Genomic DNA, 17,137 nt, shown 5'->3' with positions numbered 1-17,137 from the left:
CTATCATTTCTTTATATTGTACATGGATTAAATATCTACTTCTCTTCAGGTTATCATTATGTAATAAAAGATATATAAATATGTTATTACTTAAATGATAGAACATACTGTAATACACTTTATATAATTCTATTTTAACTCCAAATAATGCTTGTTTGAATTCTTTATGCTTTCACTTTTGTTGCCACATACTTTCTGGGTTTTTGTGCTTTTAATACAAGATGGGAGTGAGCTCTTAGCTTCAGCACTTTCTTCAGGTACGCTTTTTCATTAATTACTGGAACCTGCCTTAGAGCAGGTTCCAGCTCTTGTCCTAACAGTGTCTGAGCAATGGGGAGCATAACGGAGATCCTGGCCCACCCTGGGAAGTGCAGTGCCCTCATCCATTCCGTTACAGCTGCTCAGCTTTTTTTGCTTGCTCAAAAAGCTGCCTCAACATAATGTTTTTTGAGAGTGAAATTACATGTTTTGTGTAATTTATAAATGCTTCTTTCCTGATTGCACTTCTCTTGTCATTACCAGAAATCCTCCCTCCGTTTTAGTTGGTCAGTTGAGGTTTTACACAGTGGTTGTTGGCATCTCCACTTGCGGATTTCTTCCTTTATATTTTTCTGTTTGCGAATTCACCTTTTTAAGGTCTGTGTAGCTTTAATTGGAGGCCTTCAGCTGTTGGGAGTCCTGCTGTTTTGGGTTTACTTCCTGCAGAGAAAGAGGCAACGTTTCTGTTCTTCAGCCTTTGAAGTCTGAAACCTTTTTATAAAGGTTATAAAGGTTAATTCCTATAGGAATTACACCCACCACCACCACCTCTTTGCTTGGACAAAAGTTTGTTTCACCTTTTTGTTTGCAGACAGTTATCAGCAAACTTAAGTGCATTGTGTATCGGATTTTAAATGCGAACTGTTAACTGGCCATTTCATCTGGAGCAGCAACATCTTTTAGTTTATAGCCTTTCATACTTGTGCAAATCCACTGAAATATGCCTCCCCTCCTAGGTGTGAAAGTGAGGGATGTGGCTTGTTGTGAAGATTTTAAATGGAGGGCTGGTATACCAAAATAGCTTGGTGGGGATCAGGGCAGTTCTAAGATAAATATAATATAAATAGTTTAAATACAGTGCGTTAAAAGCCTGTGCCCCAGTAAAAGGCACTTTGTCTCTGTGCCTATTGCTATGAAAAAAATCTGGTGCTGATACCACAGTGTTACTGCCCTTAGCGTTGCCGCACGTAGGAAGCGAGAGGGTCTTTGCAAAGGTTTGACCTGACCCTGTGGAGCCAGAGGAACCGTGTCTGAGCTCCCACTGCCCATGGTACCCTGCAGGCAGGCAGGGTGCGGCACCGGAGCAGAGCAGGATTGCCAGCATGGACTAGGCTGGATCTGGTCTTGGGAAAATTGTAAAGTCTGTTGAATGTGGTATTTTGGGAGGTGGCAGAGTGTTCTCCGCACAGTGTTTGCTGGTTGCTTACTGCGGACACCTAGCTTTGGAGAGTGAGGCCGCCGTCTGTCCCGGCGTGGCTGGCTCAGCGGGGAGCTGGGGGGCTGCAGCCCTTCGGCAGGGGCTGTGCCGCGGGGCAGAACCTGCGCGTTGGCCCGCCAGCCCCGGTGAATGAAATCAACTGTTCCAGTGAGAGCACGGTGGTGTCACCATAACTGCTCGCCTGAAGAAGTCACCAGCGATGGCTGCCTGCGCCTGCCTGGAGGACACCTGTGCCAGCCCGCGGTGCAGGCGCAGCGAAGCAGCCTCGGCCACCCTGGGTCCCAGGGATGTCACCCCGGACGCTGCCTCTGGGCTGAGTGCTGCGGGGGGGTGGCTCACTGTCCTCGAGTAGAAATGTTGTGAAGGAAAAACAGATGTTTGTTTTCTGATTGACTTGAGCTCTGCGCTCATGACAGCTGTCCATTGTCATTTTTCCTAGATCTTCATGTGAATTAAGGGAATAAAGGTGGGCTTTTTTGGGAGGACAGGGCTTCTGGAGCAGAAACCAGCCTCTGTGGAGCTTTGACCTGGATTTGGGGATACAGTGTTCTGAGACCTCTCAGCTGGCACTGGCAGAGTCCAGGAGCCTCCGGTCCAACCTAGTTCTGCACTGGTACGAGCAGAGAGGGTCCATGGTGGGCATCCTTTCTGAGGTGGGGCTGGAAAAAGCTGGTCATGGTGAGCACTGTTCCTGAGCACACCCAGCTGCTCATGTCCCCTTTGCCCCCTCCTGCCACCATTCTCTTAGCTCAGAGTATTCTTGCCAAAATATCATCTGAAGTAACTTGTGATTCCTCTGGTGGGATTGGAGAAGGAGGAGAGACAAAGTCTAATGGCTTACGGAGTCTTTCTGTATTAAACATGATGGTATCATGCCTGTTTTTGAAGGAGCTATTGTATAGGTTTAAACTTTTTATCGTACCACATAGCCTTATAGAATTTGTAAATATGGGTCACAATAAATATATTGTGCTATACAAAATACTTTGTATTACATAGTTTCCTAAGTAATAAAGATATTCTGGCTGTTGTGTATTGTACTGTACACTTACGATTCAAGTTCAGTTTTATCACATATTAAGAAAAAAATATTATTTTCTAACACTATATTGTAAGCGTTTCTCAAAGGGCTTTAGGAGGCTGACAGCAAAAGGAAATTGAGTTCTGTTAGGAAGAGAAATCAATGAGAGCTAGTGCCCCTTCTGCCGTATTTTTTTAATTGCCTTATCGATGTGCAAGCTCTGTGAGTTTGGGAGAGGAAGATTCGTGGGCACTGCAGCCACTACAGACCTAAGTGTAATGAGGACACTGGCAAGAAATGGACTGGTAAGAAAAATTCTCTATTTCTAATGCTGTTGTGTCTGTGTCTTTTACCAACTTAACTCATTTTGTGTTCTCCTTTGAGTCCTCCTTCTATACAGAAGTGTTTTTATATTCTACAGCTGAGCAGTTTCATATTCAGAGAAAAGATGAAAAGGAACTGCAATAAAAATGGACTCTATCCAACTGCTGTCTGTGCTGGGGTCTTCGTAGGTACCAGTGTCACTTGAATAATGATGACAGGTGAGCTGGCAGTTGCGCTTCAGTTTAGCTTTACGTTGCTGAAACCCTTACCCACCCCACCCCCGCTCCTGTGTGCTGGAGCCGTGCAGCATCCCACGGGCGTGCTCCGATGGGGAAGGCAGACCCTTGGGAGGCCCTTTGTCTTGTCCTTCATCAGAAACTGCAGCAATGGGCAGCGGTGAAAAGAGCGGTGATGGTGGAGCGCAGCGCTGCAGCAGGCGCTGGGTGCATCGTCTCTGCCGTACTGCGCTTGGTACATCACACCGGGGCTCGCCCTGCTGGGTGCTGGGGCCCAGCCTCCCCAGGAGAGCAGCCAGCCTGGCTGTACGTCAGTGGTGGGATGGGGATGAAGAGCCTCACCATAAACTGCTCCCATGCGTGGTAGGGTACAGCAAATTGCAGCAGAGGGCTCCAGCTGGGCGCTGCCGTGGATGGGACGCTTTTCTGGCCACCTGCCATTTTAGGCCAACTCCAAGTTTGTCCAGCCTGGCCAAGTGGCTTTTTGGCAATTTTGGTGGATGTTTCACGCGTAGTTCTTAGTTTCAAGATGAGATGTTCCCAGAGCAGGTAGAAAATCCTGCAAGAGGTAGTAAAGGGAGATGCGTGTGGTTGAACATAGCTTAGCATTCCCTGCAAAAGGGGGAATCCGGTCCACTGTGAGCCCAGTAAAAAGCTCTCGGCTTGGCATCTGCTGTGGAAGGACTGTGCTTTTCCCGTGTTAGATCACACTTTGCCTGTGAAGACGGATGAATCCCTGTGCAAGGCACTTGGCTCCCGAAAGACCTTGTTATGCACCCCAGGGCATCCCAGGGAATGTGCAGCATAGGGAGAAGGGCTGGGGTGCAGTGAAGGAAAAGGGGTTTGATGGAGATAACCTTCCCGGTAAGGATCAAAGCTGAAGCAAGAACCCAAATCTTGAGTGCCATTTGTGCCCTTGCTGCCCCAGCCTCCCCGCCGTCCTTCCAGCAGAGCTCCAGGGAGCTGACGCTGACCCCACGTCCCATCTTGCATTCAAGCCCAAACAAACTGTAAATATTTTGCACAGTTTTTTGTTTTGCACTGTGCTTGGTTTCTAGGCTAAACCCTCCCTTTAACTGCTGATGGGAGAGTTTTCCAGAGAACCTGGCAAGAAGCGGCGTGAACGTGCTGATGTGAATTTCGATGTTAATCTTCTGTAAATCGAGTGGCACATTTTTAAGGGACAGCCGGGAGAAATCTGAATAACATTTCCATAGCACGCTGCGAGCCCATGCTATTGAGATGAAATCTCATGGATGGAATTCAGTAGACGCAGCTGCTGTATCAGCGTCCAAATAATGTGCTGTTCTGTTCAGAAGCAACCCATAAATAGCAGGGCTGCCCGCGCTGGCCGGCAGAGCGGAACCACGCCGGGAGAGGTAGCGGCGGCACTGCTTGGACTGGAAGGGGCTTTAAAAAAGAATTAGCATGTCTGAGTCGAGGTCTCACTATAGCGAATGTTTTGCTAATGCTTGGCAAGAAGTGATGCTGCAGGGTTTTGATTAAGGACGCCGGTCAAACTTGGTTTCTTTTGTTCATCTCCTATTAACCTCTCGACAACCCCTCGCGTTAGCGTGGCGAGAGCAGGCGGGGGAGGAGTGTTCGGCCGGGGTTTCCTATTTGAGTAGGAACTTTGTGAGATGTTCCTGGAGAGCAAGGAGGGGGCTCTTGCTGCTGTCCTACCAGCCAACGTGGCAGCGGCAGCTCCAGCTGCCAGGGTCTGCTGCTCCCCGGGATGCTGGGCTGCGGGAGCACTGTAGAGCCGTCAGAGTTACGTTAGCAGGGAAAGATGTCAGCAGCTGGGAGCTGAAACCCGGCAAATTCCTGCTCGAAACAAAGGACAGGCTTTTAGACATGAGTTAAATGAGCAACTGGGCGAGCTGCCCAGGGTCAGAGGGGGATCCCGTGTCACTTGGAAGATGGCTTGATTCAGTCAGGGGCTCTTTGGCCCCGCGGTGATGCCCGGGTGAGGACGCAGGGCCTGTGCGCAGGAGGGAGAGGAGGATGGATAACGGCGCTTCCTGCCTGCCTGGACATCCCTGGGGATTTATGGCTGCTGCACTCAGGGGAACTGTGTTAACTTTTGCTACCTGTTCCCATGCCAGCTTCATCTTTTGTATTTTATTGACTACTTCATAATTTAAAGACTGATACCTCACTTAAAAGCGATGCTGTATTAACCTCCTACAATTTGGGTTTTGCAGGCACGATGACTGAGCAGCAAAGTCCCCCTGAGCAGATGGCGACTGGGGAGGGTGCTGGTGAGCGAGGTGGCAATTACAAGGTATACTGGGGGAACTGGTTACAGACGGACTTTGGGTGATGCTGTAGGTCACTCTGTGCTGCAGCGTGCTGGTACCAGTGCCGAAGTGTTGCAGGTCACACTGGGGAAGCTAGCGACCTCCAGCTCTCCTTGTGCAGCCAGCCGTTGCTGCTCCGATAAATCTCCTCGCCCACCAAGCCGAGCTGTGTGGGGCTGCGGGCCGGGGAGGGAGGCTTTGGTCGGGGGATTTGCTGCTGCCTGGCAATTGCTCGCTGCGTTTCTGGCTGCCAGTACATTTGCCTGCTGGTCTGGCGTGCAGCTGTGCAGCGTTTTAATCCAGGAGATCAAGTATCCTGTCACGGCGGGGACTGGCTGTAGGTCTGAGCAGTGAAAGTCCTTGGGCATATTTTTTTAAGGTTCTAATTTTTACGCTCGTAGGTTGGTTAGAGGTAAACCAGCCATAGGTGTTGCAGTGGCTGCAGTCCTTCCTGCAGCTGGGAAGCTGAGCAAAGCCGCTCCTGGATGGGGAAGGCTGGAGGTGGGAGCAGATCCTGAAAATGGGCTAATGAGGTGCCAGGAGCTTGGGCTTCTTATTGCTTTGGGGTAGAAAGAAGGTCCGAAGGACCACAGGTGTCTCCTCCGTCCCTTGATACCTGCCGTCATGTGGTGTCTGCAGGAGGCTCTGCCCTTGTCCTGGGCTCAGGGGTTTCAGCTAGAACCACTTGAGGGCAGGGGCTGGGTGTGCCTGGCCACACATGTGCATAGCCTGGCTGCCGTGCTGTCCCTCCTGGTCCCCGAACTGTGCCAGGCGCCCTGGACCCTGCTCCCCGCCATGCTCGGGCTGCTGGCACTGACTCGTCCTGCAGCTCAGCCCTGAAGCTCTGCTGAGAGCAGGAGGTCTGGGGGAGGTGGTGTGGTTTCTGCACCTGGCAGGGTTTAGAGGAAAACACCAAAAAATGAGCTGTTCCAGGCCAGGCCAGGGGAAGAAATGGATTTGGAGGGAACAGCGAGAAGGAAATGATGGGCTGTGACTGAGGGGGGGGCAGAAGACTGCAGCCCACGGCCCCGGTGGCCTTAGCACAAACTCAGCATTTTTGATGCTGTATTTGAGCCAGTCAACTTGTTTTTTAGCCTGTCACAGACAAAAGACCAGCCTGTGTTTTACTGAGCAAACATCTCTGGCCCATACACAGCTGTGGAGCAAAGCCCAGGAGCCGTCTGTCACGGCAGACACACGTGGTGGGATCTGGCTCTGCCATGGGGAGGGGAGGGACGTCGGTGTGGGGCAGCAGGGATGGAGGAGACATGGCCAGAGCGCTTCACTCTGCTGCTGCTTGCATCAGCCAAGGAGCGGGGAGGTTCCGCACTCGTGCAGGGTGTTCACCTGGCAGTGTGGCTGCAGCAGCAGCTGATGGCATCTCTCCCCACTTTAGATCACGATCTATGAGCTGGAGAATTTCCAGGGGAAGAAATGTGAGCTGACAGAGGAGCTCCCCAACATCACCGAGAAAGAGCTGGAAAAGGTCGGCTCCATCCAGGTGGAATCTGGCCCGTAAGTCTGTGGAGTGGGGGATGGACAAACCCCGGTGTGGGGGCAGGGAGAGCATCCCCCTGCAGTGCTGCTTTGTGCTGGGGCACTCTGCCCTGTGCACAGGTGGCAGTGCCATCCCCAACCCTCTGGTCCCGCAGGTGGCTGGGCTTTGAGCGGCAAGCCTTTGCCGGGGAGCAGTTTGTGCTGGAGAAGGGGGACTACCCACGCTGGGACTCCTGGTCCAACAGCCACAACAGCGACAGCCTGATGTCCATCCGTCCCCTCCAGATCGTGAGTAGTGGCTGTGTTGGGGTGTCTGTGCCCTCATGGACAAGCAGCAGGGCCACAGTGGTGGGGACCACCAGGCTGGGAGGGTCTCAGGGGGCTTGGGGTGTACAGGACAGCCCCTGATCCGTGCCCTCCCCCAGGACAGCCCCGACCACAAGATCCACCTCTTTGAGAACGCCGGCTATACTGGGCGGAAGATGGAGATTGTGGATGATGACGTCCCCAGCCTCTGGGCCCACGGCTTCCAGGACCGCGTGGCCAGTGTCAGGGCCCTGAACGGAACGTAAGGATGGTGGCAGCAGGGGCACATCCCATGGCACCATGGCTGGTCCCCTCAGGGTGGTGACAGCAGTGCCTGCCACAGCCACCGAAGTGGGGATGGGGCAGATGTCCCCATGATGCTGCTCCTGCCCATCACATACTTTGCTCCCTTCCCACTGCTACTCTTTCCCTGGCCCACAGGGAGTGATGAGGACCAGGGCAGTGTCCCTAGGGCCCTGTGACAGCTCCTTGCCCTGACCTCCTCCAGTACGTTGCTGCTGGAGCAGTGCAGCCGAGGCCCCTTCTCCCTGGGTTCTCCAGCCGCTCCTGGCAGGGTGGCATTTCCCACTCGTGCTCTGCCTCTCAGCCTTGCTGCAGTGGCACTCAGTGGCGATGGAGCAGCGGCCCTGGAGAGTGCCATAGAGCATCGTGTGGCTGCGTGCCGGTGCCTCTGCCTTGGCCTCTGGGGTGGTACGGGAATATTGCCCCTGCTCAGCGGTGGGGGATGTGCCCACGGGGTGGGGAGCTGCAATGGAACTGACCCTGGGGCACTGCTGAGCACTGCCTCTGTCCCCTGCAGGTGGGTGGGCTATGAGTACCCTGGCTACCGGGGCCGCCAGCACGTCTTTGAGAAGGGCGAGTACCGGCACTGGAACGAGTGGGATGCCAACCAGCCCCTCATCCAGTCTGTGCGTCGCGTGCGGGACCAGCAGTGGCACCAACGGGGCTGCTTCGAGAACAGCTGAGGGACGCCCCAGCCCCGTGCTGCCTGTGCCGGGAGTTGGCTGATGTGACGCCGCCGGCTGATGCCATGACCTTAGTGTTTTTTTGTGCAAAAACCTCAATAAAGCTCTGAGCTGGAGGCTGCCGGGGGCCTGCCTGGTCCTGGGCTGGGGTCGTGCTGGTGGGGGGTGCTGTGATTGGAGATGTGGATGGGTGCCATGGCAGTGCCCCCAGCATCTCCTGTGCACAGCAGACGCAGGAAAAGAACGAGTATTTGCAGTTACATAAAGGCTTTCCAAAAATAACCCCTGGTGGTACTGTGGCGTGGTGCTGGCGTGGCCACTGTAGTGGTGAGCCCCATGCTGGGGGCAGCCCAGCCCCGGGGGGGTGGTCTCGGGACACTTGCCTGGGGTTTTTCCCATACCTCTGCCCCTTCTCAAAGCATCACCGGAGGAGCTCTGCTCATGGCTCCTTCCCACTTTCCTCAGCCCTGCCCACTCCACTGCGGGAGGGTGTCCAACCCAAAGACCATGGTGGTGGCAGGGGGATCCTGGGTGACACTGGCAGCCATGGGGCTGGGGTGGCCCCAGGACCAGTGGGGATGTGGAGGACGGCTGTTCCCAGGCACTGCCAGGCTTCACGCACCCCAAAGGGGCACCCACCCCAGGCCAGGGCTGTGCCCAGACCCAGCACGCCACAGGGCATCCAGCCCGGCCCTGAGGAAGCTTCTTCCCCCGCACCCAGGTTCTTGCTCCCTGGGGATGATCTCTCTGTGTGGGGCAGCTGTTTTGGTTGCAAAGGCAGGGGCTAGAGACGCGCCCACCCCCTCCCCGCCCTGGCCCCGAGCCACGTGCTCTGAGGATGCTGGCAGGGAGCTGGGCATCCCAGCATTGAGCATCTTTGGCCATCCAGGCAGAGGTGCAGAGCCCTGCTGCGGGTCACAGCAGCCACGCTGGGGGACTGCTCGGGGCTGGTGGCAGAGACGGGAGACGGCTCCAGGCTGCTTGAGCACTTTGTGCCGGTCAACAAACAGCCATGCCAGAGCTTTTCTTCTTTGGCCTGGCTTTGCAGCTATTAAAGGACATTTTATGGCCCTGAGCCGCACTAGATGCTTCCAGGACAGTCCATGGGGCCGTGGGTGGCTGCGCCTGCCTGCAGCATCGCTGCTGCCTGTGGCTGAGATGAACTAAAACCAGCCTGGCAGAGCCAAGGGGAAGGAATCTCAGCCCAGCAGAAGCTGTGCCAAGCACTGTGTCTGCCACTTGCTGGGGTGCATGAGGGGCTGGGACATGCCCAACAGCAGCCGCAGGGATGCACATGCCCTGCGCTGGGACCTGGGGCAGGTCCGTGGGGATCCTGGGCTGGGGACCGCTATGAATTAGCCCAGGAAGATGGGGAGGGCAGCGGCTGGATGCCTCTGTAGTGCTGTAGCTGGAGGCACAGAGAACAGAAAAGGATGGCGGCAGAGCTGGGAGCATTGTAGGGGCTTCCCCAGAAACCTACCTGCCAAAACCTGTCCACGGCGTGGCGTGGTGTGATTTCTTTCAGAGCCACACAGTTGCCCATGGCCCCTGCAGCCCCATGAGGCCCCATCGTCCGCGGCTGGGGCTGCTGCAGACCGCAGGGACCAACCCCTCAGCACATGACGGCCAGGGCAGGCTCTGGTGGCAGCACCCTGATGGGGGTGACCCTGTGTGTGGCTGTCCTGGGCGCCGGGGCTGAGCTAGCAGCCAGAAGTGCTGCTAGGGGAGCGGCAGCACATCATCTGTTGCAGGACCCCCATTAGATGTTGTGTGCAAGAGAGCTGCTCTGGGCCACGTTAGCACTGTGTGACACTTGCTGGGGTGACAAGGGAGTGACCCACTCCTCTGGGAGGTGAGAGGGAGCTGTGGGAGTCTGATAGCCATGTTGTCATGCCCCCGTCCCACTGGGAAGCTCACTTTGCTGCAGCAAAAGTCAGCACACAGGCCTGACACGTCTCCCCAGGTCAGGCAGCAAGATGCCAGCGAAGGGGTTTTGCTGCTGCCCTAAACCCACAGCCCGGCTATGGGGACGTGTCCCAGGCTGTGAGCCCCTGCTGCTGACCTTGGCTCTGTCCCGCCGTGATGGAGGAGCCTCCGTGCTGCTGCTGCTGCTGCCCCGCGGGGTGGGAGCTTCTCGGGGCCCCAGAAGGGTGGGGGATACGAAGGGAGCAGCCCAGCACGCAGGTGCCCCCGCGCTCAGGCTGAGGGTGCTGCCCTGCTGCTGCCAGGACCAGCTCCTGCCCCTGGCCGTCCCCAAAGCCCCTGGCTGGCTGTGGGAGGTGGCAGTGGGAAGGGGCTCCCGCGGTGCCCCCAGGCTCAGGAGCCTCGCAGGGTCCCTCGGCAGCGCTCCCTCGCTGGGGATGCAGACGGGCAAAGCCAGACGTTTACCAGTTATTTGAAGGCTCGTTTTATCGCGCATGGAAAGAGCCAAGTTCAGCAGTTTTCGGCCGTTCCAGCGGCGGGGTGGCTTGCTGGTTTGTTGGAGGGATAAAGTCTCTGGCTCCAAAACTCCTGAAGCAGGGCTGGCGGGCGCTTTGTTTGCAAGGGCCGGTCTGGGTCTTGGCATGCATTCGGCTGATGCATGCAAACTCCAAATCTCCTTGCCAACAAACCCAACAAAGCGGGCGACTCGAATGTGAAAGCTAATGAAATAACTCCCCGACTTGGTGTTTGGGGAGACAAAGGCTGCGGCTGATCAGCTGACCTTGGTTTTCATTGGGTTTTAATCCAGCATTCTCGCTTTGAATCATGCTTTAACTATTTTGTAAATAGTTTTGGCACCGTTCTTCTGTGGCTCGGTATAAATTCCACCTCTCGGCCCCAGCCCTTCACTGGCTCAAGCGGGTACTGGTATAACTGGTAAGACTTTTCTATTTATTGTCCTCTTTTTCGTCGTTGCCTCCTCCCAACCCCGGGTGCTGGAGCTCCCTCCCGCAGTACTGGGCAGAGGTGCGGGGGTGGCAGTGGGGTGCAGGCACACAGTGGGGTGAGCCATGGGGATGGTCCTGTCCCTGCAGCCCAAACCGGGCGGCCAAAGCAGGAGCACTGCTGCCCGGCCATGGCTTGGTTTTTGTTTTATTGGGAACGAGCCGTTTTCACCTGCTTTGTAGCCTGATCAGATACAGGGCATCCCACTGGACTTGAGGATGAGGGTCCTTCGTAGGGGCGGCTGTGCCGGGCAGAGCTGGGAGGTCTTGCACCAGTGACCCTGGACGCACACGGCAGGCTGGTGGTGGGAGCCCTGGTGCTTCTCCCCATCACCTCTTTCAGGCACCTGTGTGGGACAGGGAGTCCTCAGCTGTCATTTTGTCACTTGCTGGGCAGGGACAGCACAAAAAGCCTTGACTGCAGGGACTGGGCTCTGCTGGAAATGCCCTGGGCTCCTGGGTCCCCTTCCTCTGGGCTGGAGACCCTTTACAGGTCCCATCACAGGTGATGCTGCCCTAGGACCATTGCCTGGGCTCCTCCACGAGCCTGGGGAGGTTTGTGGTGCCCAGCAGCCTTGAGCATGGACTGGTTCTGGTGAACCCAGCCTGTGCCCACCCTGCCGTGAGCCATAGCCCTGGCACCCCTTCTCCCTTTCCCTGCAACTCAGCAGCACGGAGCAGCCGGTGGCCGGGCGCTGGGCAAGCAGTGGGGTATGGACAGGGGGCTGTGAGCACGGTTCTGGGTGCATCCTCAGCGGCAGCTTGTAACCCACTGAGTTTTCCTCCCAAGGCAGCGGACAACCCAGCTTATGATGGCTTCCGAGCACCAAATGCCAGCCTCCAAGCAGCAGCAAGCCAGCTCTAAGGTCAGTGTGTGGCTTCTCAGCTCTGCAGTGGGGCCAGGGCACCCTCGGCCTCACCGAGTGCCCAAATCATCCCCCTGGGACACTTCTGGGGAGCAGCTGAGCTGCAACGATGCAGCCCCTTGCCAGCACCTCCTGACTGGCACCAAGCATGGCCGGCTGCGGAGCAAAGCTGTTTGCAGAGGGATGAGGGCACGGGGAGCGGGGTAGGACACGCACAGATTTTTCTGGCATCTGATGGCCCCGGTGCAGGCGGAGCGGGTGGGAACGGATCAACTCCTAATCTCCCACCACCTCTGCAGACACAGCAGATCTGCTTCCTGCCACCCCGTGACCCATGAAATCTGTGCTGAGCTGGCAGCGCTCAGTCCCCGGGACTGCCCTAGTGCCCTCCCCGTGTGTGCGGGATGTCCTGCTTACTGCATCCCACCAGCGGCAACCATGCTCAAGCCAGAGCTGGGGGTCACTCACCTGAAGCCTGGTGTGAGCGCAGGCATCCCTCTGTGAGTGGTACTAGGGCGCTGGGCCAGTGCTGGCAGAGATCACAGACATCCAGTAGTGAGAGCTGCATATTCAGAGAGCTGGAAACATTGGTCCATGCTAGAAGGCTCGTTAAAAGCTGCTGAAGTGCAGGTTTTGGAGAGCAGCACGAGGTCTGGGCTGCAGCAGGCACGGGGCTGTGCTGAGCCAGTGACCAGGGACAGTGTGTGCCCCCCGTGTCACATTGCCAGGGACAGCATGCCCTGCTCTGAGGCTCCCGCTCTCTTCCAGATCGCCATCTTCGAGCAGGAGAACTTCCAGGGCCGCTGCCATGAGCTCAGTGGTGCCTGCCCCAACCTGAAGGAAGCCGGCGTGGAGAAAGTGGGCTCCATCCTCGTGCATTCCGGACCGTATGTGCCAGGGGGGCTGGGGGGGCATGGCAATGCGTGGGAGGGAGGCAGGGGCTGGGATGTGAAGGGGATGTCGCTGCTGCTGCCGGCACCCGCACTGCACCCCAGATTTCATGTAGCCAGCGTCGCTGTGCTACTTGCCTGCCTTGCCCCTGCGGGTGCCTGGTGGTGGGGGTGCCAGCGGGTGAGCAGGGGGTGCCCAGCAGCAGGTGTCCCCCAGCCCTGCTCGGTGCGGGGGAGGCTGGCGGGGTGTGGGCATGGGTGTGGATTGTGGTGTTACCCGCAGTTTGGTTTCCTTCTCTTCAGGCACAGGGACAGGCGGGGATGGCACCACCTCGGTGGTGCGTGGTGCTGCCGGTGGCACCCCCTCTCCCCACCCACCTGCTGACCCCTGCATGTGCTCGCAGAGGGAGGCTGTGGTCCCTAGGTGGGGGGCTCTGGGCAATGGGGAGCCCCTGAAAAGTGCCTGGGGAAGCGCCAGGGTAGGTTCCCTGCCTGCACCCTGCAGCCAGCAGCACCCAGGAACAATGGGGCAGCTGTGGAGCACCCTGGCAGCACAGCCCCAGCCAGGACATGTGGGTGATCCTGTCCTTCTGCGGGTCCCCAGGGACCAAGAATGAGTGGCCACCGTGTCCAGAGCAGCCATGCTGACAAGTCCTATGGTGGTGTTGTCAGCAGGGACCTGGGACTGGCTGTGCCGGGCCCCGTACGCTGGACGCAGGCATTGCCCCACAGGCAGGGCTGCCTGCTCCCACCCTGGCGCTGCCGCCAGCCCCCCAACTGGCACCACGGTGCTCGTTTCCATTTTCCAACAGGGAGCAGAGGGGTCTGCGCCCTGCCAGGGGGCACATCCTGAGGGTGTTTGCTGGGGTCTGTGCTGGGGTGCTGGCCCCTGCACCACTGCCCCATCTGAAGCTCATCCCCTGCTCTCTTCCAGCTGGGTGGGCTATGAGCAAGCAAGCTGCAAAGGGGAGCAGTTTGTGTTTGAGAAGGGGGAGTACCCCCGCTGGGACTCCTGGACCAACAGCCGGAGAAGCGACAGCATCACTTCCCTGAGACCCATCAAAGTGGTGAGAGCACCCAGACAGCCACTACCCACCCGCCAGACCAAGGTCTGCAGCCAGAAGTCTTCCCCAGCCTTCCCCCGCCCTCCCCAGCCCCGCGGGCAGAGGGGCACCCCCTCCTGCGCACCCTCGCCCCAGCCCTCGGGGCCCGGGGAGCCGGTGGGGGGGCGGAGGGAGCGCGGGGACAGGGGCAGTGGCAGGTGACCCCAGAGCGGAGGACATCTGCGGGTAAGTCTGGCAGTGCCCGTGCAGGTGCCGGCTCTCTGAGCTGGATGGAGGGATGTGGAGCAGCCCTGGCACTGGTGGGAGTGGTGGCATGTTGTGCCAGCCCCTCACCTCGGTTTCCCCCTAGCCCTGGGCTTTGCCCCCCTTGCCCAGCCCTGGGTGCTGGCAGCCGCTGACACCCTGTTTCTGCTCTCCCCTCTGCAGGACAGCCAGGAGCACAAGATTGTACTCTATGAAAACCCCAGCTTCACCGGCAAGAAGATTGAAATCATAGATGACGATGTACCCAGCTTCCATGCGCATGGCTACCAGGAGAAGGTCTCATCCGTGCGGGTCCAGAGTGGCACGTGAGTACCGGAGTGGTGGGAACTGGGTGATGATGGAGCATCATGTGGCCGAGTAGCCTTGGCCATGCCATGCTGTGCCATGCTGTGCCGTGGCTGCCAGGCCAGGTGACGGTGCATGACCCCCGTGCTTGCCTTGGCAGGTGGGTGGGATACCAGTACCCTGGCTACAGAGGCTACCAGTACCTGTTTGAAAAGGGGGACTACAAGGACAGCTCAGATTTCGGCGCTCAGCACCCCCAGATCCAGTCGGTCAGGCGCATCCGGGACATGCAGTGGCACCAGCGTGGCGCCTACCACCCCACCAACTAGAGCCCCCGGCCCGTGCCGGGGCGCGGGGAGCAGAGCAAGCTTTCCCCCGGCCGCCGCTGACCGCCGGTGGCCTCGCCTCTTGCCTCCCTCCGTGTGATGCACACCGCTGCTGAAGCAACTGAATAAAGCTTGGAGTTTCAAAGTCCCGGCTCTGGCCCCTTCATTCCTGGGGGACACAGAGGGACCCAACAGCGGGACGCTTGACCTGAACCCATGCTCCTGGGTGGGGAGGGGGGGCCCATCGCCGCACCCCAGTGGCATTCCACCTGCTCCTGGCCAGCGGCAGTGCCCTGTCCACTGCCCGGCGCTGACAGCCCACCAAAGTGCCCGGAGGGAGGTGAGCTGGGGGCTCAGCGGGAGGGACGGGAGCTGCTCACATCTCCAGCAGCCCTGGGGGAGTCCAGCCCCGCTGCGGTGGCTGTGGGGCTCAGCCCTGTGCTGGGGCACATGGCCAAGGGCGAGCGGCTCCTCCTCAGCCGTGCATCCCGCTGCGGGCAGCAAAGGTGTCCCTGGGACACCGTGGTGCCAGGGCAGACGCAGTGACAGCTGGGGGATTTGCCCGGATTTATCCTCTCCATCAGGACACGTTCAAGCCAAATAACTGCTTTATTAGGCATTGTAAAGCTTAATTAGCAACAATGCTTTTATTTAGTATTAATAGCGCTTAAGAATGCTTTAATTATTTGCATCGTAAGTCGAGCAAAGGAAGCTGTGGGACGCCAGCCCCGCAGAGGAACCGCAGCCTCACGCAGCCCGGCCGGGGGCTGGGGACAGCGGTGGCGGTGGTGGCTGCTGCGCCCGCCCGGTCCCCGCCGCCAGCAGGATGCGGCCGCGGCAGCCGCTGTGTGTCACTGCAGCTTTGCGGGCGCAGGGCGGCTGCGGTGCTGGGGCGCTGCTTCCCAGCCCCGGTGACGGGCATCTGATGGGCCACCGCGGCCACCCCCTGCGCTGGGTCCCGCTGCGCTGCCCTCCCATGCACCGCAGGTCCCGGGGAGCGGGAACCTGCTCGGCTGCAGCGCTGCGTCGTGAGCACCGGCACCACGGGGAGCCGCAGGGAGACAAGGACACGGGGTCCCCGACGAGGACACAGGACCCCCGCTCGGCCAGCTCCCACGCGCAGCCGCCCTGGCAGAGGGTGTTTTGCCCCCTGAATCCTCCGCGTTTCTGAGCCTTTTCCGCTGTGCTCAGGATGACTGAGCCTGGCATAAATCACCAGTTTGGCAAGGCCCAGCTCTCACGGGGCGATAATCTGAATTAATCATTTGCCAAATGTTGCTGCAAAATGTCAGCTCATCGGTGAGTCGTGCTTTGGCAGCATGCTGCCGTGTCGCCTCGACCGAGCCGCTTCCCTGCAAAAACCTGTGCCTTTCCCTCAACGGGGGAAATTCAGAGCGATCCCAGCCCTGAAAATTTCTCATGAAAAAAGGGGTTTTAATGGAAGGAGCGACACCCCCTGCTGTGCTGCTGATGGGCGAGCTCTGCCTTGTCTGGGCGTTTGGCTGTGAATCGTTCGTGGGAAATAGTGTCTTCTGTGGGTGCGAACGGCTAAAATCAGCAACTAGGCGGAGAGCAGAGACCCCCAGACCCCGCAGCTGGGGACCAGGGCAACCCCCTCGGGGACCACAGAGCCTGGCTGTGAGCAGCCAGCGGTGTCTTGGGGGTAAACGCACTGAAAAGCAGAAGAAGAAAATGTGATTGAGCCCTGAGGCAGCTCATCTGGGACTTGTCGGAGGAATTTCCTCATCTGGTGGCTGGGTGCACTTGGGTGGGTGCCCTCAGAGCACCCTGGTGAAGCTTTAGCTCTGTTGAGTTGGTTTTTTCCACACTCTGACCCCAGGGTGCTCCCCAGGGTATCGGGAACCACCGCGCTGCCCCAGGTGCCTGTGGCAAGGGGACTCGGTGATGCCCCAACCACCTGGGGGATCCTGCCTGGTGGCATCACCGCCCCAGGATGGCACTCCTGGTTGCTGGCCCCAAGTTTTAGTGGCCTGAGTTGGAGATGGGACGAAATGCAGCAGCTGTGGCATGAGCAGGACCTGGCCTCCAGCCCGGCACTTTGCACCGGTGCGGGGGCTGCACCCAGCTTGCTGCAGGGCAGTGGCCATGCACCAGAGCGGTGGTTTGTGCAGGGGATCAGACAGGAGATGTGCTTTCCTGACTGTGCGAGGGTTTCTGTTACGTGGCAGCTGCTCCCATTCTGACTCACAGTTGCTCACCGGTAACCCCAGCCCCCAAACCTGCCCTGGCTGAAGGAAGTCACCTCCCGTCCTGCATACAGGCTGCTGCGTGGCTCTGTCACTCCTCGTGCCACCATGCTGTGCCACCATGCTGCCAGCTGGGACTGAGCATGGACATGCTGCTGGCA

General features: G+C 58.0%; 2 protein-coding genes across 5 annotated transcripts; both read left to right on the top strand.

The window, feature by feature from the left end:
- Nucleotides 1-65: 65 nt before the first annotated feature.
- CRYBB3 (crystallin beta B3) lies at nucleotides 66-8,263 on the top strand. Its single transcript, XM_040612017.1, has 6 exons — nucleotides 66-3,040; nucleotides 5,263-5,342; nucleotides 6,755-6,873; nucleotides 7,011-7,143; nucleotides 7,281-7,423; nucleotides 7,982-8,263. The coding sequence occupies exons 1-6, from the start codon at nucleotides 3,031-3,033 to the stop codon at nucleotides 8,145-8,147; spliced, it is 651 nt and encodes a 216-aa protein (XP_040467951.1). The 5' UTR covers nucleotides 66-3,030; the 3' UTR covers nucleotides 8,148-8,263.
- Nucleotides 8,264-10,801: 2,538 nt separating this feature from the next.
- Nucleotides 10,802-14,914, top strand: CRYBB2 (crystallin beta B2). 4 transcript variants are annotated; one of them, XM_040611991.1, is made up of 6 exons: nucleotides 10,802-11,006; nucleotides 11,865-11,940; nucleotides 12,709-12,827; nucleotides 13,765-13,939; nucleotides 14,321-14,463; nucleotides 14,604-14,914. In XM_040611991.1, the coding sequence occupies exons 2-6, from the start codon at nucleotides 11,884-11,886 to the stop codon at nucleotides 14,770-14,772; spliced, it is 663 nt and encodes a 220-aa protein (XP_040467925.1). In that variant the 5' UTR covers nucleotides 10,802-11,006; nucleotides 11,865-11,883; the 3' UTR covers nucleotides 14,773-14,914. The 4 variants fall into 4 exon arrangements, with proteins under 4 accessions (XP_040467925.1, XP_040467939.1, XP_040467934.1 ...); XM_040612005.1 differs by having other exon boundaries at nucleotides 10,845-11,006; nucleotides 13,765-13,897; XM_040612000.1 differs by lacking the exons at nucleotides 10,802-11,006; nucleotides 11,865-11,940 and adding an exon at nucleotides 12,321-12,440 and having other exon boundaries at nucleotides 13,765-13,897.
- The last annotated feature ends 2,223 nt before the right edge of the window (nucleotides 14,915-17,137 follow it).

Source organism: Falco naumanni, chromosome 1, assembly GCF_017639655.2.
Source record: "Falco naumanni isolate bFalNau1 chromosome 1, bFalNau1.pat, whole genome shotgun sequence".
Lineage (NCBI taxonomy): Eukaryota > Metazoa > Chordata > Aves > Falconiformes > Falconidae > Falco > Falco naumanni.
Note: the sequence above shows the minus strand (reverse complement) of the source record. Positions and strands in the feature narration are given on the sequence as shown.

Coding starts and splice junctions, on each gene's coding strand:
- CRYBB2 (XM_040611982.1), top strand. CDS start 12,345: ATGTCCTGCTTACTGCATCCCACCAGCGGCAACCATGCTCAAGCCAGA. Junction 12,441..12,708: donor GTGAGCGCAGGCATCCCTCT/GTGAGTGGTACT, acceptor GCTCTCTTCCAG/ATCGCCATCTTCGAGCAGGA. Junction 14,464..14,603: donor GTGCGGGTCCAGAGTGGCAC/GTGAGTACCGGA, acceptor TTGCCTTGGCAG/GTGGGTGGGATACCAGTACC.
- CRYBB3 (XM_040612017.1), top strand. Junction 7,144..7,280: donor CCATCCGTCCCCTCCAGATC/GTGAGTAGTGGC, acceptor GCCCTCCCCCAG/GACAGCCCCGACCACAAGAT. Junction 7,424..7,981: donor GTCAGGGCCCTGAACGGAAC/GTAAGGATGGTG, acceptor TGTCCCCTGCAG/GTGGGTGGGCTATGAGTACC.